At 38.4% G+C, this 22,599-nt stretch overlaps 1 protein-coding gene and 1 long non-coding RNA gene across 2 annotated transcripts in view; one reads left to right on the top strand and one right to left on the bottom strand.

The window, feature by feature from the left end:
* Positions 1-22,599, bottom strand: part of LOC137096052 (uncharacterized) — a 124,575-nt gene that overhangs the window by 67,485 nt on the left and 34,491 nt on the right. The gene's annotated exons all lie outside the window — the stretch shown is intronic.
* JAKMIP2 (janus kinase and microtubule interacting protein 2) overlaps positions 1-22,599 on the top strand; it is a 128,687-nt gene that overhangs the window by 82,786 nt on the left and 23,302 nt on the right. The window contains exons 3-18 of the mRNA XM_060765133.2: positions 346-843; positions 2,284-2,493; positions 4,516-4,614; positions 5,965-6,111; positions 6,784-6,924; positions 8,214-8,270; positions 10,285-10,404; positions 11,861-11,989; positions 14,837-14,920; positions 15,404-15,466; positions 16,467-16,565; positions 17,982-18,080; positions 19,086-19,139; positions 20,162-20,227; positions 21,779-21,847; positions 22,006-22,083. Coding sequence (XP_060621116.2) covers positions 346-843; positions 2,284-2,493; positions 4,516-4,614; positions 5,965-6,111; positions 6,784-6,924; positions 8,214-8,270; positions 10,285-10,404; positions 11,861-11,989; positions 14,837-14,920; positions 15,404-15,466; positions 16,467-16,565; positions 17,982-18,080; positions 19,086-19,139; positions 20,162-20,227; positions 21,779-21,847; positions 22,006-22,083 — 2,013 coding nt within the window. The remainder of the gene's footprint in view (positions 1-345; positions 844-2,283; positions 2,494-4,515; positions 4,615-5,964; positions 6,112-6,783; positions 6,925-8,213; positions 8,271-10,284; positions 10,405-11,860; positions 11,990-14,836; positions 14,921-15,403; positions 15,467-16,466; positions 16,566-17,981; positions 18,081-19,085; positions 19,140-20,161; positions 20,228-21,778; positions 21,848-22,005; positions 22,084-22,599) is intronic.

Genomic DNA, 22,599 nt, shown 5'->3' with positions numbered 1-22,599 from the left:
ATTCCTGCTGTTCTAGTCATACAGCTATACCATGCTGGATTTCTAAGGCTTGCTTAAACAACAACAACAGTGTCTAAGGCTACCTTCAGAAAGGTAGGAGATACCAGTCAGTCTCATGATCTAATCTCTCTGTGAAGGAAATTCCAAAATCTGGATGTCATCACTGAGAAGGCTTTTTCCCACATTTCCACTGGTATACCTATGAGTATCATGAGAAGAGACAAGCCCCCCCCCCCCCAGAAGATCTCAAAAAGTGGGCAGACTTATACTGGAAAATATGGTCCTGTAATTGCTTTGTTGTTGTTGTTGAAATTATTATTATTAAGAACATTTTTTTCTTTGCAGGTAAGTAGGCTCGAAAGGGAGAAAACACAAGAAACCAAGCGGATCCGGGAGCTGGAGCAGCGCAAGCAGACAGTGCAGATTACTGAACTGAAAGCGAAGCTCCATGAAGAGAAGATGAAGGAGTTGCAGGCTGTGCGGGAAAACCTCATCAAGCAGCATGAGCAAGAAATGTCACGGACAATGAAAATTAGAGACAGTGAAATTCAGCGACTTAAGTCAGCTCTGTTTGCCTTGCGGGAAGGAAGCAGTGACAAAGTACGGACAGCCCTGACCATTGAGGCTCGGGAAGAGGCTAGGAAACAATTTGACTCTGAGCGCCTTAAGCTTTTGCAAGAAATCACTGAGTTAAAGTCTGCCAAAAAGCAGATGGATGAAGCCCTGAATAATATGATCCAAGCAGATAAGATCAAAGCTGGAGATCTACGAAGTGAACACCATTCCCATCAGGAAGCCATCTCCAAGATCAAGTGGGAGAGTGAAAGGGATATCCGCAGACTGGTAAGTGAGTCCTTCTAGATAGCCAGCAACTTTGAGGACTCAGTGTGCAAAACAGAAGTTTGCAAGCGTCGTCATAACACTTGCACCAATTCATTAGAAGAACAGTGAGTTATCCTCTCATTTGTTCAACAGCCAACTGTTAAGGACAGCAAAAAGAACATATATTCAAAATAGCCTTTTTTTAAAAAAAAAAAATAAAGGTTCCTCACCCCTTTCCTGAACATTTAGCCAATATTAGGTGGTTACTTGATTGTCATCTGCCTCGTGAATTAGCATGGCTATGGGCACATCTACACAGTAGAATTAATGCAGTTTGACATGCCTTTAACTGCTATGGCTCAAGAGCATTGATAGCTCACCAAACTATAAATCCTAAAAACTATAGTGTTGATTCAAACAAATAGCCACAGTGGCTCCCATAATTGGAGGGCTAGGGAAGCTATTTTTTGATTGGTCCAAACTTTAAATGAATTATCAAAAGGGTTGCTGTAAGTTTTTTGGGCTGTATGGTCATGTTCCAGAAGCATTCTCTCCTGACATTTCACCTGCAGGCAACATGTCAGGAGAGAATGCTTCTGGAACATGACCATACAGCCCAAAAAACTTACAGCAACCCAGTGATTCTGGCCATGAAAACCTTCAACAACACATTGAACTATCCAAAGTTGTGGACCTATTTTGGGGATTGGACTCAGCACCAGTTCTTCTGGTGCTTCTGACCAAGTTACAAACCCTAGGATGGAAATTAAAATGAATTCATATCACTATAGTTGTGTAGTGTGGAAGAGCCTCAGAATATAGCCCATTTTTTTCCAATGGAAAAACCAATAACCCAGGTACCTAATTTCAAGAAGAGCAGTAGAGGAACTCCTTCTTTTACACGATTACTGCCGGATTTACCATTGTGTTTAGGCATGCGTAAACACAGGGCCCCGTCGGCTTGAGGGGGGGCATCATCCTGCCAAAGATAATGGGTTTACAGTGGCTTTTGCTTATGTGGTGCAATTTTAAATTTGATGGCGTTCTGTTTCAGAGCAATTCCCGACATAATGATAGAGCTTATTGTCTCTGGGAGTGCCACAAAGCCGGCAGTATAGGCCTTCTTGGCTGACCTGCTCCAGGGTGCAAGGAAGGACTGGCACAGGGCCTCATTTTTCCAAAATCTGGGTCTGTCCGTGTACATGTGGTGAATTATAACAAGAATAGGATGAGGTGAAGGTGGGATAAGTATTTTCATTTGTTTACTTTTGCTACTTTATGGAACACCTGAACAGGGGTTATTCATCTCTGATGCCTCTATGTTTGGTAATATAGAAAACTGGCACAGAGTATCAAACATGACAATCATGCAAAGTGTTTAAAATACATCAATTTGTAGTTTAAAATACATCAATTTGTAGTTCTCATGTGATAATACTGCCCTTATATGGCTTCATTCAGATGGATGAGATCAAAGCGAAAGACAGAACCATCTTTTCTTTGGAGAAAGAGCTGGAAACCCTGACAGGTTACGTTCAGAAGCTTCAGCTACAGAAAGAGGCTTTGGACGAGCAACTCTTCTTAGTGAAGGAGGCTGAATGTAACATGAGCAGTCCCAAGAGGGAGATCCCAGGCAGAGCAGGAGATGGCTCTGAACACTGCAGCAGTCCGGTGAGAAGGATTTTTATATATGTTTCAATGTAACTAGAAACACTAGAGTTTGCCTCCATCCACTTTGCCCACTCCTTGCATCATGGTCTTGCCTCCCAGAAAGAAAGCACTGGTATGTGGTGTATTAAATGCACCCCCTTGTGGCGATCTTAAGAATTCACTTCAGTATGGAGTTGTAATGCTTGCCACTATTCAAAACAAAAAACAGTAGTCAAAATCAATCAGAGAAGTTGACTACAGAGGCAATTTCTAAAGCACTGTCCCTCTGCCCCCCCCCCCCCAAAAAAAAAACAATGCAGAGAAGTAGAGGTTGGCACACACTAGGGGTCTGAAAGTCAATTTCATTTCCCCTGCAGGTTGCAAGAAATTTTCTGGCCACTTTTGGAGCTATTTGTTTCTGCATCAAGGTGGGATAGAAGCCTGAGACAGCATTTAGGGAGAAAATGGTTTACTAGGAATTTGTTGTTGGCTGGGGAAGAATGTTTTTGAGTTTATTTTTTAACATTGGGGTTTGAGTCCAGATGTCTGGAGGAGCAAGGCAATAGTGCAGCATTGGGCTGCACTATTTCCACCACAGCAACATAGCCATTGTTATATCTTTATGTTGCAGAGCAGGTAGAGGTGTGTGTGCATGTGCAAGTGCACCAAGGTAGAATGTTACTGGTTTTCCTAAGGCCATGATATGTATTTGTGATTGAATCATGGGATAAAGCACACACCACAGCAATTATTGTATTGCTTGTGTAAAAATAGTGGAATAAAAAAATACTCAAAGAGAAAAGCCTGAGATTATTCTTTGGGATTTGAGATTTCTGCCAAGGAACTTTCCTGTAAGACTTCCAACTAGTAACTATGTGGCTCTATTGGGATAATTATGTGATGTGATCCCCATCTGATATAGAGTGCAGATGTAAAATAATGATAGGTTCAAGGATTCATCACCTTCGGTGACTTTGATAAGATATGGAACAGAAGGGGAAACAATTACACTGAGATATCAACATCCCATCAGTGATCTATCATAGACTCCCCAATTTTAGGGGTGCAGGTCCCTTGCATCAGTGGAAAAACACAAATCAAAATCCATTTTTTGCCTAGCTCTCAAGGAATCTCTTGGTCTAACAGCATAACTCTAAAGGAACTTGACCACAAAGTCATTCTGGAGAACCTAAAGATTCATAGAGAGCCCACATTGATCAAATCTGCTAATAATCAAATCCACAAAAGTTAAATCTGCAAATGTGGAGGGCTGACTGCACTTTAAACCAAGATTTGCTATTTTGGACTCAGGGTTCATTCAACACCATGGATAACTCCTTTAAAACTCTGACTAAAACCCAAGGTACCAGGCATAGGAGATACAGAGCAGTTGCATCTTTCAATTCAGCCTGGTCTCCACCCTAGAAACTATCTGGCCTCCCTGGGATGCAATGGAGGATACTGTCCTGTCATTAAATTCAGAGAAAGTTCCAGCTGCTGATTGTAGTCAGATTCTGTATGTCAAAAGTAAGGAAGATTCTATTTTGTCCTTCACTCTAGGTGAAAAAAATATATCGGGTTTGACTAACAAACATGAAAATTATTAATGTAAAAACACCACTAAGACAGGACCAGGGTTATAATGATTTCAATTCAGGAAACTGTTATTGACTCTGCTCAGATTGTTGTGCCTCCAGAGATAAACCCATAGGCACATGGCTCAACTGGCATGGCTATAACAGTTCTAAATAAAGAAGTTGAAGAGTTGTTCTTTTGAACGACAACTCCCTGGGCCTCCCAACTAGCCTGGCAATCAACATGCTCATGGCCCAGATAAATGGAAGCTTCTGGGAGTTGCAGTCCAAAACAGTAACATTTTTTTTCAAATTCTTTATTGTAAAGATATCCAATACAGCCATCTGGAGAGGAAAGGGATGAAAATTGTGTATGCACTGGCAAATACGATGGTTTACATCGAACACTTCTAATTTTTTAAAAAAAAATAATGTTTTTCTTCTAATGATTGAAAACATTTATTTGCAGGACCTACGCAGAAACCAGAAGAGGATGGCTGAACTCAATGCCACTATACGGAAGCTTGAGGACAGGAACACACTACTTGTAGATGAACGGAATGAGTTGGTGAGTGCAATTAGCTGTCTTGCGATTGCGTTAGAGAAGCTATAGCAAAACACAAAAGGACTTAAAATAGGATGTGGCTGTTTTATTTTAAGTTATGTATTTGAATTATGCATGCTACCACTCAGTAAAACTTCCCAGGCAGAATGCAAGAGAATAATAACAGTAATGACTTCGCTCCATTCAGTCATGCTGGTTACATGACCTTGGAAGTGTCTATGGACAAAGATGGCTTTTCGACTTAGAAATGGAAATGAGCACCACCCCCAGAGTCGGACACGACTAGACTTAATGTCAAGGGGACACCTTTACCTTTACTAATAACATAAAATATATAATACTGGTGGTGGATCCTCTTTTGTCCATATTCTTATACTGCTACATTTAAAATCTAGAGAAAATGCAGCCTAACCTTCTTACTTGAAAGTCATGTAGCAAGGCATTGCCTTGCTACATTCAAGAAATGATAACTGCCTAAACCAACCTAATTCTAATTCCATTTTAAAACATTGTTTAACTTCTATTTATAGAAGAATGATTTCATCAAATTTGCCATTAGTCTATCCTATAGATTTCTGGGATTTGCAGTTTAGGAAACAGCATTTTGAATTCTCAAGAAGAGGGCTCTAGTGCTTCTTAGAGGAACCAATCACTTCTCACCAAAGCTACATGCTAGCTTCAGGCTGAATTATTATTATTATTATTATTATTATTATTCCCCATCTCTTCTCATGGATTGAGATGTGGAACAGCATGTTACGTTTCTTGCTTGGAATTTTTTTTCATCTGTTTATGAGAGAACTGGAAATAGCTTGAGAGAGACATTTCATGCCATCTATATTTCATCTATATTTCTTTCACTCCATTCTTGCATTTCACGTGTTTTTGAATCTATTTGAAACGTTACGAACCTGTAGAGCAGAAACAAAACTGACTTGATCATATAGACTTATTTTCCCCAAATTGATGTCCTCCAGAAAATAGCTTCCTGGATATTATGGGAGTTGGCCATTACAATTCCTATGATTTCTACACAACTGTTAGGGACTGATGGTGGCTGCAGTCCAAAATATCTGGAGAGTACAAGATGGGAAAAGTGATATATAGCATAACCAGTAAAACCCCTTTCAAAACATCTTCAGTCTTCCAAACTCAGGCACCACTGTGCACCCAAAAGCAAGCACAAATGCCTGACTGCAGTCAGAGAAAAACTATAGCAAATACACTGTTGCTATCAGCTTTCCAAATAATACTAGAATTTCTTCAGATAATAAGCACCAACATGGGAAATTACAGTGTTGTGGAGAGGAGAGAGATATAGCACATATCAATTATAAATTGTTGTTGTTGCAGTTGAAACGTGTTCGGGAAGCTGAAAAGCAATGCAAACCTCTCCTGGAAAGAAATAAGTGCATCTCCAAAAGAAATGATGAACTCATGCAGTCCTTGCAGCGTATGGAGGAGAAACTCAAAGCAATAGCAAAGGAAAACCTAGAAATGGTTTGTATAACTAATTTAGAACAGTTATGTATACACATAGCAGTGCAAACATTCTTCCATTGCATTATTGGGTTTTAACCACATAGTTTTTAACTCTCTCTTTTTTCCTAGTTCAAAACTGAATTTGAAGTTATAAGGGAAACAGAGATAATATCAGTAGTACAAACACAGTAAAATTAAAGCTGATCATTGACTGTAGATTGAAAGAATTATATTCTGCCATTTTGCACACCCAGAAATTTGGCTTTTGAGCTTTCTAGTGTGTTAATATTAATATGCACTCCTAAAGCTACAATCCTGGGCACTTCCCCAATCTCTTACCTCTTGAACCCGTTATGGCTGACTTCAAAAATCCACACTTGAATATGTAATGTCTGGCATTAAACTATTACTTATATTACATTTATTATCATTCTCAACAGAGAAGTATATCCTTGATTCTTTCAACACTATAGCAAGATATAATGTATACATTCACCCACTGAGAACATGCTGGTTACCTCTCTTGTGTCCATATATATTTGACAGTAAAAGCAGGAGGCAAAGACAAAAAGAAATAATTAAAATAGTCACTATAATCAGGAGCTGAGTAAAAGCAGAAAACATTGCCAAAAATCTATTTTTAATAGGAGTAGTTGCAATAATGTTATTATTTCATTTCTTGCTACACAGAAAGAAAAAATGACAACGCATCCTCCTCTTAAGAAATTAAAATCTCTTAATGACCTGGACCAAGCAAATGAAGAACAAGAAACTGAATTTTTGAAGCTTCAAGTTATAGAACAACAAAATATAATTGATGAGCTGACACGGGTAGGTTGTAATCCCAAAGAAATTAAATGTAAAGAAATATATCACAAAAGTCTTTCTCATTAAAAAATAAACACACCCAAGATTAAAAGTAATTAAAGGAATACACTTCTACATCCTGTTCCTAATTTATTTTTCACCTTTATTTGCCATATAAAGACCATGAGATGTTCAGAGATTCTCTGGTTCAGCTTCTCGTGTCTTGCCTTCCTTCCCCTTCTCTTTTAAGATACAATACAAAAGAGGCAATTTTCACATTGTCATTTTTAACAGTGATGAGCAATATGTGCTGGTCGTGATATTATTTAACTGCAACTTGCACTGGCCCTGGCTTGCACAGTAAGAGTTTGTAATATTGCCTGTGGAACTCCAGATACAACTGGGGACCAAACATTCCTCACTTGTGGTTCTCCTGCAAGGTATCACCATTCTATTTTCAAGAGTGGAATAGGATGGAGGAAGGGTTCAGAAAAAAACACAGTTGGGATTGATATGCCAGGCAAGATCTTCTTGTTCTCTCTTCCTTCAAGTTTCTTCTTGTTCTCTCTTCCCCTCCACTCCCAACTCATGTGGGGAAGGGGGTGAAACTTTTCCCATCCTGAAGCCAAGAATAAGTCCTCCAGGGAAATTAACTCACCAGCCTGACTCTGGAAAATTAGACCCAGTCAAGTTAGCTTATTTTCTTCTTGATCTAGAAGAGAAATGGGCAGCCACAAAAGTTCTTGGGGGGGGGGGGGGCACAACCACTTTACCTTCTTGGACTTCTGAAAACCACATTTTTAAAATGCCCACTCATGATCCCCTAAAAGCTTATGGGAGTAGAATTTTCCATTTTGACTGATTCCACAGTGGGAAGCCAGGTGGTGTAGGGGCTGTACTGAGCTGGTCAAATGTAGTTCACCAGCAGAACCATTCCCAACAGAATAATCTAGATATTCTTTATTTTGCTGAAATTTAGAATTTGGAGAGAGTGGAGAATGTATGTCAGTCATGGGCTACCATTTACCTCCAGATGTATCCTTGAAGACTGCATTCCCACAATTAGTGGGGTCAAAGGCTAGGACTAAAAATAACAGTATAGTTTAGCTAAAGTGGTGGGAACAAAGCCTTGGGAGTGGTAATCGAGAGAGTGAGAAATTATGGTATTATGAGGAAGGGGCCACTTAGGTGGCCTCATAGGTCCAGAGGGGCAAGTTTGAGCCTCAAGGGCAGAGGCTCCCCACTACTGATCAGTGCTGATATTTGACCATTAATGCTTTAACTTCTACCTTGATCTTGATCTTCTTTTGTAGGACAGAGAGAAGCTTATTCGGCGGAGGAAGCATAAAAGAAGTTCAAAGCCAATTAAGGTAAATGAAGAATTCTATGATTCTGTAATTCCATAAAGTACACAAATGGCTGGGAGTATCATTTATGTAACTTGATGTAGTACATGTCAGTTCAACCTATTCTCAGCCGCCAGCTGTGGGCATGTGTAGCCAAGAGAAAGAAAAAAATGCAATGTCTTCTGAATCTAGTGCTCTGCTTGCCAAATTTAGTACAGTTTTGGAGCTCTGATTGATGGAGAGGAGAACTTCAAACCTCTTTTTCATAGCTGACCAAGTGCACCCCATATGTTTTCCATTTTTGCAATGTCAAGAGTAGTAATAACTAGTGTTCCTAACATTCTCATTGATCTGTCTGTCTGTATGACTCACAACATTTGGCAATTTTAAGTGCTGAAATCAGTACTTGCTATCCAAGTCTGCTGATTAAGCAGCTCTTGGGGGCATGACTCATGTCATTGTTTTTCTTTGATGTTTTAAATGAAATTGCAAAGTTTGAAAATATTAAGAACTAAATTCAGTTGTTAGTTCCCACCAAGGTAGCCCCACTGAATTAATGAATCATATTTAAATGTTGGCTTCACTTCTGCCATTCATTCAGTATGTCTACTTGGAACTAATAGTTAGATTTAGTACAAAACTATTGGAATGGGACACCTCACTAAAGCTTTTGAGGCCTAACTGAATTGACTATGCACACACTGCCACCATTGAATAATATGGGACACAATCATCAAATTTTGTGCATGTGGGAAGGGAGGGCTGCTGGAACGGAACCATTGTGGATCCCAAGGTTGCACTGTGTATAACTGAACCACTTGCATGTATTTTCCTCATTTAGATTTGTGCATAGCCTACTCCTAATTTGATAATTCTCTCAAATTTTAGTTTATGAGATGTGGGGGGCAGGTTCCTTAACTTTTAAAGATGTGGGAGGTAGTAACTTCCAGGTCAGTGGTCTAGTGAAGCTGTCTGATGTTTTAATAGGCTCCTTAAAGGTGTTGTCCAAGGTGCTGAACCTGTTTTGGAGATAGGACTTAGAACTGTTGATAGCTACTTTAAAGTTCAGGATAAAGTTCAATGCATATTTACTAGGCCTGGGTAAAAACGGAAAAAATTGTTTCTAAAATCGATTTGTATTTGGGGGGTTTTTTTGTTTCGATATTAAAAATAATTACAAAATTTTCCCTTAAAAAAGTTCGATATTTACGAAATTTCATAAATGGTAAAAAATTAACAAATCGATTTCCGAAACAATAACGAATCGATTCGTTAATGGCGGACGCGACTGCGAAGTACGCTAAAAAACCTCCAAAAACTTCTGAAGCTTCCCTCTCCCTCTGTTGTTGACTGTTGGTGTGATATTATAATTTTTTTTCACTAATTAAACCATAAAACTGGCCCAGACATGCGGAAATAATAACAAAACGACCTCAAAACAATAACGAAACGAACACAATAACGAAATACGAAGCATTTACAAAACGTATTTAAAAATTCGTTTTTTTAAATAATTGCTCCAGAATGGTTCGTTATCGTTTTGTAATTGAAAAAATTAACGAATTATTAACGAATTACGAATTAACGAAATGAAACCCCCCATGCCTAATATTTACTACCTCCCTGATATGGAAGCCACTAGCTTAAAATTCACACCAGTCAGGTTCTATGTACACTAATAGGACTCATAAACTTCGGTAGCAGGCAATGTTTATTATTTTGATCTTGATCTTGTGCAGTGACTTTTTGGGATTTCTCTCATGGGCTACAGTAGATCATGAAACTATAGCTGCTAAAAGGGGATGTGGTACAAATCCATTTGTATATCTATATCCAAAGAGGATTCACCACACTCTGAATTATGTGAACCTCAGTACGCCATACTGCCATTGTTGACTAGTGCTGCTATAGCTCAATGGCACATGAAATACAGTTAAAGCAGCAACTATTGTGTTCTAAGATAAATTGTTATGAGTAGGCTTGGTTGTGGGACTTAGTATTGGTGGGAAAGTCTTATTTTTCATTATTCTTTATTCAGAGGCACATATTGGACACAGTTTATGGGGGTGATGATGATTCAATGGACTCTGAAACTTCATCCATGGCTTCATTCAGAACAGATCGCACACCAGCAACACCAGATGAAGACCTAGATGAGGTATGGTCCTTTTCATTCTCTCATAAAGCTTAACTTGTTGGAAGTGAGGATTGGAGTGCAAGGAATTGTTCTTAAAGGATTTCCTTCCATTACTGAGCTGAAATTTTAAAAAGAAATGCTAAACTAAAATGTCTGAGGCATAACACTAATATATTCTACAAGACATATATAGTCTACAATGTTGCATATAAAGAAGAAACGTAATGAGATGGAGAATCCCATGTCCCTTTTTAAAAAATCAGTACTGTCAATGAATAGATAAATGAAATGTTCATGTATTCTGTCGAAAATGGTTACAGCCACATATGTGACTGCACAATTTGATGCATTTCTATAAGAGTTTCGTAATGTTATTGTGGCCAGTAGTCAGGCTGATCAGGCCCGTAGCCAGGATTTCGATTCGGGGGGGGAGGTGGGTAGTTTTTTTCAGGGAGGGTTTGGGGGGGCTGAGTTTCGGGGGTGCTGAGTCTGAGTGAAAGAGGGTCTACCCTAGCAAAACATTTGTATCATTACCCCAATACCCCCATGCATATGGGATATATTGAGTATGGTGATCAGATCATAATATGAATAAACATAACAGTTTAAATAATGCACCAGTAAGGCCTTTTCGCGAACCACCATGAGAATTTCGGGGGGGGGGGAGGTGAAGCCCTTCAAGCCCCCTCCCCCCCTGGTTACATGCCTGAGGCTGATATTTATAGTTCAAAAACTAACTTTATCAAATTCTAAGTATTATCAGTTCCCTATTTGCAATTATTTACCTCTTTGACTTTAAGAAATAATTTCCCTGGCATTTTAAATAATTTTAAGTGCTGCTTTACTATCTATTAACCTTAAATGTCCTGATTCAGAAAGCATGAACATTTAATCACATATCAGAACGCCAGAGTTCAACTTCTGATTTTTTTAAAAGTGGAAGTAATTGGATTAGATTTCATAAGGTATCAAGAGAATCAAAGCTGAACACTTTCTCCACACATCATCTTCCTACTAAAACTTATCCTAACTGGTCATTGCTTACAGAGTGACTAACAGCAAATAGCACATTTGGGAAAATAGCAGCTAGTGGAGGGAATGGTGTTCAATCACTAAATCACAGTACTTGGAAGTGTAAATTCTGAAACGACAAAAATGTGGATTTTATGAGCTGACACTGAATAAAGTAATTTTCCAAAACCCTGAAAAATGTCTTGAGGAATGTATTAAACTCTCCCTGGTCTGTACTTCAGAAACAGATTGCCCTCACCTTCAGCCACTATTTTTTTAAAACCTGTCACATGATTCACATACATATTTCTTGCTTGCTTATAATACTTAATTCTGGTATTTCTCAATTCTTAAAGGTATTTGGTGGCTTGTCACGGAGTATATAGAACCGTAAGCCACTCTTATGTATTTAGTATTTTTGTCACAGTTCTACATTTGATACTCACCTGAGTTCTTTCTTCTGTAGAGCTTAGCAGCTGAAGAATCAGAGCTACGATTTCGACAACTGACAAAGGAGTATCAAGCCTTGCAAAGGGCTTATGCATTACTGCAAGAGCAAACAGGGGGCATCATTGATGCAGAAAGAGAAGCAAAGGTTTGTACATGCCAGGATCAAGACAATTTTAATTGTAATTTTTAGACTAAAAAACATGAGGAGAAATGTAAGAAGAAACTGAAGCTTGTTTATTGTAGTTTACAGAATGCCATCAGCGTACATTACTCCAAACTATGCATGACACCTTTCTGTTCTAATGACCTTAGCAACATAGAAAGCATAGCTCAAAAAGGCATTTCAAGGCATAAGTTCTGGTTTTGGCAAAGAAGGAAAAAGTCTAGCAAGGCAGGGCAAGGCTACACAGGGTCCTTCCAGACAGGCCCTATATCCCAGGATCTGCTCTCAGATTTTCTATTTATCCCAGATTATCTGGCAGTGGGGACTCATATAATCCAGGTTAAAGCAGAAAACCTGGGATCAGATACTGGGATATAGGGATTGTCTGAAAGGGCCCATAGTCTAGGTTCTGGTAAACCAAAACTAAGGATCTAGGCTTTAAGTAGAACATTGGACAGCAGCATGGAGAGCTTAAGCTGCTGTAGATTCATAGAAGATGTGCTTAAATGTTGCTTTTGCCATTCGCACTTTGAGGGTAATTGCAGCTCAGTGAAACAAGCTATACCAGTGAATAAATAGATTAAGTAGAGGAGCAGGTGGTTTTGCAGGAGCCCCTTTAATAGACTTCTCACAGTCTGAGGAAGCTACATAATCCCTTTGGATGGGAGAGGAACTGACAATGGGCTTCTGCAACCATGGCACTTCTGGGGTACCAAGGATGTCATCTAGGCCTGGTTGTGGACAGTTTTTTCTCACACTTCCCTCAGCTCTCCAGGCTCACCCCCCTGAGTGAGAGACCTGGTCATGAAGCACACTGTACATAGAATTAGCAAGTGTCCATGTTTTCTAAAGATGGAAATAAGATCAAAATTAGAGCAGAGAGAAAAGAAAGGTTCAATCAGGGCAGCATTTCAAAAGAGATGTGAAGATTATCACAAAGTTAACAAAGCAAAAGTCAGCATATTTGGTATTTTACGGAGGTATTTGTGCAGAGAAAACACATCTCCACCATCCCATTACTAAGAATGAGAGGCTGAGCTGAATAGGGTTCTTGCTTATTCTTAAAAAGTCCTAACACATTTATGCCTCAGTGAACAATATGACTACCTTCTATTTCTAAACCACCCGAATAATACATTTTGCAAACCAGTCAGGTCCCCAACGACAATCCCTTCTTGTAGCAAATGGCACATGTATTACAAGCCTCCCAAAAGATCAATATAGATATAAATATATAGAGAGAAAAGCAGATGCTTCTTTGCTTCACTGAATTTGACCCAGTAAGCTTTCATACAGGAAAAAGAGTTGGCCCAAGACGTTTTTGTCTGAGGGACAACAAGCAAAAGTGCTTAGTATACAAATCTAGCCAAATACATCTTGGGCCTGGGACAGGAAATCCCACACTGGGGACAACAATTGCAACTTAGTGGAGTTAAATATATTCTCATTATGCCAAAAAGAAGCTTCATTATGCCAAAAAGAAGCTTCAATGGGACTTCATATAGGAATCTAGGGGCATAGTCTAGGGCAGGAACATCAATGGCTTGATCCTCCAGATGCTAATGAACTGCAGCTCCCATTGACTGTGCTGGGAAGAGCTGGTGGAGTCTGTAGACCAAGGACATCTGGAAGAAATAGAGTTCACATTCCTTATTGCCCATATTGTCATGCATTCATTTACACCAGGGATTAGCTACTGCTTGATGGAGTCAGTTTTATTTCTCTCTCTCACACACACACAAACACACACACACACAATACACAGACACTCACACACACAACTCTGCAGACTGGCACATGCATCCTGGGTGTATCAAAACAGGCACAATTTAATCTTTATCTGTCATTTGAGCATGTGTGTGTGTGTGTATACCACCCCAAATATATATTAATTATATTAATAATTAAATAATTAATATAGATGCCTATTCCAGAAAGGCCTTTGTTTAAGTATCTACTTGCTTTACCTTGGGTGATGAGAGGATCCATAGCAGATCTCAAATGTAAAACAAAATTCCAGGTCAAATTGAAATGCATGTGAATTACTTCAAATGTTCAAAAGCATGATAAGAGTCTAGGTACTGTCAACAAAAATGTACACCAGGCAAGTAACTGTGCTAGGATCATGTACTTGGGCACTAAACCATTTTAGATCATTAAGTGATGCCAAAGTATTGGGGTTGGCAACATTTTTATATACTCATTTTTCTAGCTCCTCTATTTCCAAAATAACCTCTTGGGTAGACTCAGCAGATTTTTGTTGACTTACATATGAAGGTCATTGTCATGTAAGCAGATTCCTTTATGCGCCTGCTTGTTGATATAAGACCTAGCTCTACACTGCAGTATAAAAATATAGTAATCTGGTCATTGTAATAACTAGAAAGCTCATTATCCTACATAAATGTGTCACTAAAACCCAGTGTTCAATCTGTCTTTAAAAAAGCAGCATTTGCAGTTCAAACCTGGTTTTCAAATTAATTAAGTACAATGCAGATAGGAATGTAGAGAACTCTCTCTCTCTCTCTCTCCCTCACTTACCCATGGCGTGTTTGCTTGTTTGGTTGCTTGCTTCTATATATTTTTGATTCTGCTTTTAATCAGGATCGCAACTCTAAGAAAAACCAGTACAAATTAAATAGAGAATTAATATACAAATATACCAATGGGGTATTGAATGTACACATCAGAATGAAACCAACAGAATTTCAGCACATTGCTTACAATGCTTAATTTTGTCTGGTTTTCACCTACAGTAACATGAAATTCAAACACTCTAATATGTGCTGAAAATGTCTTTAATGAAGGTGTGGTTATTATTTTTAACAGGCACAAGAGCAGTTGCAAGCTGAAGTCCAGAGATACAGAGCTAAAATAGAAGACCTGGAGAAAACCCTGGCTCAGAAAGGACAGGTAGATGTTTTTCATACTAATAAAAAAATACTTATTAGCTTGCTTGGTTGTGTAGGAAAATTATTTTGCCATGTTTGAAAGGTAAACTATAATGAATTACAATATAAATCTAAAAGTGTTCAAAAAGTGTGTATACATACATGCCCTTCTAGTGAAATGCCCCTACTAACTTAACACAATTAGGGATTAATCTGGTAGTGAATACGCACAATCAAGAAGTTGTATCAGCACTGTTTTTATTTTCTTCGTCCCTGGAGCCTTAAATCACTGTCATGATCACAATTTTCTGTTGTTCTAAATCCCAGCCCAGTAAAGACTGGTTTTATTTTTTGATCCTCTTATCCCATACCAAAACTATGTATACACCACCATATGTGATGAACAGATGTCTGCCTATTTTTTACATGTAAACACATACATACATGTATGTATGTATGTATGTATGTATAGCATTTTTGTAAATGTATGCATTTTATCAAACAGGACTCCCACTGGGTAGAAGATAAGCAACTTTTTATTAAAAGAAATCAGGAACTTTTGGATAAGGTATGTATAAAACATCAGTGTGCCAAATATACATCAATGTATAGAATATGATGCTTACAATCTAAGTACTATCTATTAATATATTCCAAATGCTAACTGCATGATTGGAAGCCAAATGTTTCTTTAGATATTCAGAAATGGTCAAAACCATAGATGTGCCCAAACTATGATGTTATCATTTTTACAGAAGTTCCTATGTGGAGAAAATAATACACACTGAGTCACTCTGAAACTCCGCCATGCTCAGAAGAAGTCATTGGAATCAATAGGAATGTTGTCATAACTTCTCCCATTTATTTTAATAGATTTAAGAATCTTTGTATTAAATATATTAATATTAAATAGAAATAGAAATTAAACTAACACAAGATTCTTACTGCATTATTAGATTCTCAGAGGGCCCTTCTAGACAGTCCCTATACCTCAGGATCTGATCCCAAGTTTTCTGTTCATCCCAGATTATCTGGCAGAAAACTTGGGATCAGATCCTGGGATATAGGACCCAGAGTATCCTTTGTCAGCATTTATTTTATTTTTTTTTACAATTTGGTGGAATGATCCTTTCAAAGCAGTTAAAGAATTCCAGTTTGGCTCAAAAGCTGAGCCGTATAAATGTACTTTATGCATACCATAAATATTGTAAAATCCCTTTTTTTCAAGACATGCAGTAATCATTTTAAAGTCTTCAAAGATAGCTTTTAAAAGTTTATTTTCCTCCCTGATCCCAAATCAGTACATCTGAATCTTGTTCTATGTGCCAGATTGCTTTTGTTATTTTTCCTTCTATTTTAAAGGCAAGTTATGCTTATAGCACATTTTAAAGGCACGGGGATTCTATATATATAATTAATATCAGCCCGCTGACAAAGTTAAAACAGATATATTTGGAGGGAGTGGGTGTTTGTTGCAGTAGAGAGAGGAGAAATTGATGATCATGGATTTCCCAACAAATAATTTTGACATTTCCTCCACAAATTATAAATTTACATTTTATTTCTAGATAGAAAAACTGGAAGCAGATAACCATCGATTGCAACAAGAATTACAGGATGCCAGAGATCAGAATGAGCTCTTGGAGTTTCGAAATCTAGAGCTTGAAGTAAGGATATCTACAATAGACCCAAAAATGATGGCTGGGGAGGAGAATAGATGCATGGTTCATATTTCATATTTCCAGACAAATTCTAGTGGTTACTCTTAAGCAGAGGAACCCACTAAATCCTGGTTTTCTGGGGGCGGGGTGGTGGTAGTTTAAATTGGCTTTGTGTGGCATCAGGCAAAATTGTGTGATACTGTGGAATTTGCTGGGAACTCCAGAGTATCCTGTAGTTTGAGGGTGGTTTGGACACCTAGATCTGGTCTGATTTCGCCTGATCTGCTGATTTTCTTTTTCCTGCACTCATCAGCAAAGGGAAAGGGGATGGATCATGACTGTGCCACTGTCACTCCTAACTGACCACAAAGCTTCATGCAAGAATTACCCACCTCCTTCATGGTGGTCATTTAGACACCCCATTCTGATGTCAACAGAGGCACCTGCAACAACCAGGAACAACAGTCATGTAGTTCCATGGCCAGCTAGGAGCAGGGGTGGTGGTGAAGACACAGTTGGAGGTCAGATACACATCATTCCAGTGGAGCAACTGGCTATGTGAATAAAGGGCCCAGGTGTTGCACAACTGTGCTAGATCTATGGCTGCTCCGGGGACATATTTACACTAGGCTAAACTCTCCAGTCCTGACAGTGCTGATACAGTCAGGTTGCATTGACAAAGCACTAACTACAAAATCCCTTCGCATACTATGTGAGCACTAGCAGCTTTGATGAGGAATATTGTGTATGTGCTTTGTCAATGCAAGCTGACTACATCAGCACTGTCCATTTTAGCCAGGATATTGTCTCTTGGCTTTGATAATGTAACCCAACTATATGGTGCAATATATCTATAGAATCTATGCAGAGCTATTGAAGGCAGGCACTTATGCACTTCAATAGTGTGCTTTATAATGATTTGTACTATAGGATCCATACCTGCAACTTTAGAATCAGGTAAGCTGAGAACAAATAATCAAATAACTCTGCAAAACACATAAAATCAAGGGGATGAAAGGAAAATATATAATTTGGAAAAAAATAAAAGCTTAAAATCAAATTGTAGTTTCAACATGAGTGGCTTTATTGAATGAATGAAATTTACATGTGTTTTGATTTACCAAAGTAACATTCATTTAGTAGCTCTATTTTAGTTGGGAGTAACAGTCAGATTAAGCTGTTATCTATTAAAGGGTAAAGTGTGACAAATTACTTTGCTAGCTTTAGGGTTCAGTATCTCTATTGCAAAGCAGCTTTGCCACCCAGCCATCTTTTCAGCTTGTTACACTTTAAAAGAAAAAAGTACAAAACTGCTTGAACAGTGCATGTAAATTAAAATGTGAGACAGGAGTTATTCTCTGGTCAATAGACAATGTAAATTGCTTGTTTATTTCTTAAATAATGTTAATGTTTTATTTCAAGGAAAGAGAAAGAAGGTCTCCACCCTTTAATCTGCAAATCCACCCTTTCTCTGATGGTGTAAGCGCTCTACAGATCTACTGCATGAAAGAAGGCGTGAAGGTAAGTTAGAATGGAGTAGCTAGAAAAACAGAGCCTGCTATCTGTCCTTCTAAGCATTAGGTTTTTCATCTATAGACAAATGGCTACAGAGAGGGAAGGAATTTGGATCCCATCATGTGCTAGTGTCTGTCCTGCACAGTCTGTAACCTCCAGTATCTTAGGACATTTGTATTGTGAGTATGGGAATCTACACATAAATGTACATGTTCAGGAGTATACAATGCATGGATCTTGGGAATAAGGTGTGCTTCCAGTCCCATTATTCCCAAGGTTCACTGTACACTCGATTAAAGTTTTGCCTATAGAATATGGCTTAGGATTTGGAACACTCTTTTTTTCCTGGCATCTGTAGAATCAGATTTATATAATACAGTGCTGAAATCTTGTTAGCCACCTGGTAGAACCTTATCAGTTCCTTTGCATATTTTATGGATAGTAGAAGTGGTGGAGTAAGAACACTGGCCCAAACTGCTGCATGACCTGGTTTACCACTATCTGTTTAAATTTCAGCCGAACATTCAATAAATACAGAATAATGTTACTCAAATAGGGGGAAATTGCTATTAAATATATTGTTTGATTATTAGAGTAGTGACAAAAGAGAAGAAAACTGAGGATTTTCCCTGGAAGGTTCATGTTTTTTCCACGCAGAAAGAAAGGGTTCATCAAAAACTTGATGATAAATCTTATCTGCCTTAAGATTTACCTCTACACCATGCAACAAGGACTCTTCCTTTTGAGATGCTATAGCTGTAGCCCTGTCCTATCAGGCACAGCTGGTTGGTCCCACCCTCTTTTGACCTTCTGCTGCCCCCACACGATTCACATCTTTACATTATTCTCATCCTACCAGTGAATTATTGGGAATGGGGCTCAGTTGTTAGGGTTTTTCTCTCTCAGAGCAGCAATAGTGAATACACTGTGGTTTTCCAAGCATGTAAACTGAAACTAACATTACTAGTCATTAGAATGTCTAATCTTATTCATGCCATCTTTTTTATATAGGATGTTAGCATTCCAGATCTCATAAAGCAGCTGGACATCTTGGGCGATAATGGGGTAAGGGATATGATAGCTAACAATACATATTGTGTTCAGCATATTAAAGAAAACATGTAAGCTAACAAAGATAAGCCTGAAAAAGATATGAAGCACAAACCTTACAGCAGGAATGAACTAGATAAAACAACTTTGTTTATGTATTTTCGAAGGCTTTCATGGCCAGAATCACTGGGTTGTTGTAGGTTTTTCCGGGCTATATGGCCTTGTTCTAGAGGCATTTTCTCCTGACGTTTCGCCTGCATCTATGGCAAGCATCCTCACTACCTCTGAGGATGCTTGCCATAGATGCAGGCGAAACGTCAGGAGAAAATGCCTCTAGAACATGGCCATATAGCCCGGAAAAACCTACAACAACCCAACTTTGTTTATAATGTCTTCCCATGTAGCCTTTGTCAACAAAATGTGGTTTATGATGTTGTGTCATGTTATTGTTAACTGCCTTGAGTCCCTATGGGGGGAAAGCAGGATGGAAATAAAGATCATGATGATGACAATGATAATAATCTGAGATGCTGAATTATCTAGTGTTGGGAAAGTCCTGATAGTTAGCCATGTATTGTCGAAGGCTTTCATAGCCGGAATCACTGGGTTGTTGTAGGTTTTTTCGGGCTGTATGGCCATGGTCACATTTGTGTGATTTTATAAATAGGAACTGCATGAAACATTTTGTAGTTTTGTGCCTTCAAGTCTTTTTCTGATTTATCCTGTTTTGAATCTAGGATGAGTTAAGTCAAATATTATTTCAAATATTATTGTGTGTTGTTGTTGTTGTTTCAGAAACACTTGTATATGTTTCTGTTAATATACAAATATCAATGTTTTGATAATACAAGAAATGGGCACGGTAGTGTCTATATTTATATTTAAATTATGTGCCTGCAAGTTTCTCATTCATTTAAATGGGAAAATGGACTCTGTAACTAGAATTGAGAAATCAAAGGAGGATGTTCTCCAATACCAGTTAGTGTTTATTTAGTAACCTGATGCTTCTTCCTTAACTTGATTTTTGCCTCTTACAGAACTTAAGAAATGAAGAACAAGTGGCTATAATTCAAGCCAGTACTGTCTTATCTCTGGCAGAAAAGGTACTTTTTGGACATTTGATTTATCAAGTATGTTACTTAGTATGAATTATATATATGTACATGTCTATGCACATACCACATAGGAAGAATAGTGGGGCATTTGTACAGAATTAGAAAGAGGGACTATTAAAAATACAAGAAAGCATGCAAGTTCTGTGACTCTTTGACTCAGAAACTTTGCTCAGACATAATGACAATCCAGGGAGCTGCAGGTATCAAGTATGTGCAATATAGCTGATTCCTCTCATTGCTACTAGGAGCAGCTAAACAAACCACAATACATTGCTCCATCATTTGGTGACAGCCAAACCCACTATCAGTCAGCACTCTGGCTTGTTTCTCCAATGATGCTATGCTGAACAGGATGAAACAGTTTGTTAGTCATCACTTGTAAGCCAGGTTGCTCTCTATTCTCAAGGATATTTTTATGACTGGAGACAGCCACAGAAAAGCAAACAGTAACTTGTCTCCTATTGCTTGTATTGTGATCCATTGTAGGCCAATCCATATCATTTTATGTTTTTCACTACCTAGTTAATTTGTCCAAGGAACTGCCTGGCTTAGTACTCTGGCTACAGTAAGAGAATGTTACAGTAGAGATCGGATACCAGAAAAGACAAATATTGAATTGTGAAATTTGCTTGGCCAGAGTGCTCTTATTGTGGGAGAACTAACAGCTCAATCTGTGGTGCAGACTAGGAATTTACACTAGCCAGCAGCATCTGCCCTTTAAGCAGAAAAATGATGAGAAATAGTATAGCATAAAGCACCCAGCAGTGATGCATCCAGAGTAGCCCAGTCTGTCCTTTGAATGGAGAACATACGTGCTGCTGCTGCTGCTGCTGCCTGGCACAGAGTCTGTAGATGCTGCTAATGAGAACCGGATGAGTGTTGAGAAGATTGCACAGCACAACATGAAGTAACTGCTCAGTCCTCTGAATGGAGGAAGCCAAGCAACACATAGGATGCCCACACAAAGAATAAATGTGATATCCATATACATTGTCTCAACTTGGAAGATAAAAAGATTCACCTGAATGAACTGAGATAAAGTGGATGAGAAATCTTTTGGCTTTCAACTCCTGTTTCAAGGCAACCAATGAAAAGAAACTGGAGAAATTGTAGGCCGAATGATCACCATCCTTGAGTAAAACTTTGGGGTTGCCTGAACAACCCTGAATGTTTTTAAAAATGCTTTGGATATAAAAAGTAACAGCAAAATGTTTCTCATCATACTGTTGTTGTTGTTTTTTCGTTGACCATTACTGTGCAATTATGGTAAAACGTTACATGAACTATAGCCTACCACCAGATATCTGGGATTAAAGATTAGGAATGCCCGATCAAAAAATGTGGGATACAGTAATATATGATCCATGCCACCATCCCCTTCCTTGATTTTCCAAATAAACAAATGACAAGCAGATACAGACAGAATTACTAGATCAGATTTGACAGTTACTGAAATGGAAAGAAAGCCACTCAGAAGGTGTTTGTTTCCTTTCTGATTCTGGCACCAATAATAACATACTGATATCATTCATCTTGTAGTGGATCCAGCAGATTGAAGGGGCTGAGGCAGCTCTGCACCAGAAGATGATGGAACTGGAGAGTGACATGGTAGGACAGGACACATGTTGGTCTTTGTATCACTTTATTCTCTATCCTTTGCATAATGATACATTGCTCTCTCTTTTTTTCTATGAATGTTTGAGCATCAAATATGCATTTTGTTTTAGCTTTCTCATGAAATTATTTCTCTTTTTCAATCACCATAGGAGCAATTCTGTAAAATAAAAGGTTACTTAGAGGAAGAATTGGACTATAGGAAACAAGCTCTTGACCAAGCCTACATGGTAAGTTGAAAGCAAGGTCTATTGTGACCACAGATACATTTGTTTTGGGACATAGGTTACTTAAACTCTGCAATTTCTTGGTGGTATGGAGATACCAAATCACCTTGTCTCTCTCCTGAGGAATCTGTATAAGGACCAAGTAGCAACAGTAAGAACTGACCATGAAACAACAGATGTATGGCAGGGTTGTATACTCTCACCCAACCTATTCAACTTATATGCAGAACACATCATGTGATATGCAAGGTTTGACAAATCCAATGCTGGATTTAAATTGCTGGAAGAAACATTAACAAGCTTAGATATGCAGATGATACCATTTTTATGGTCGAAAGCGAGGAGGAGCTGAGAAGCCTTCTCACCAAGTTGAAAGAAGAAAGTGCAAAAGCTAGGTTGCAGTTAAACATAAAAAAAACCAAGATTATGGCAGCAATGCTGATTGATAACTGGCAAATAGAGGGGGAAAACATGGAGGCAGTGACAGACTTTGTATTTCTAGGTGCAAAGATTACTGCA

Source organism: Anolis sagrei, chromosome 2, assembly GCF_037176765.1.
Source record: "Anolis sagrei isolate rAnoSag1 chromosome 2, rAnoSag1.mat, whole genome shotgun sequence".
Taxonomy (NCBI): Eukaryota; Metazoa; Chordata; class Lepidosauria; order Squamata; family Dactyloidae; genus Anolis; species Anolis sagrei.
The sequence above is the reverse complement of the archived record's forward strand: the minus strand, read 5'-3'. Positions and strand labels throughout refer to the sequence as shown.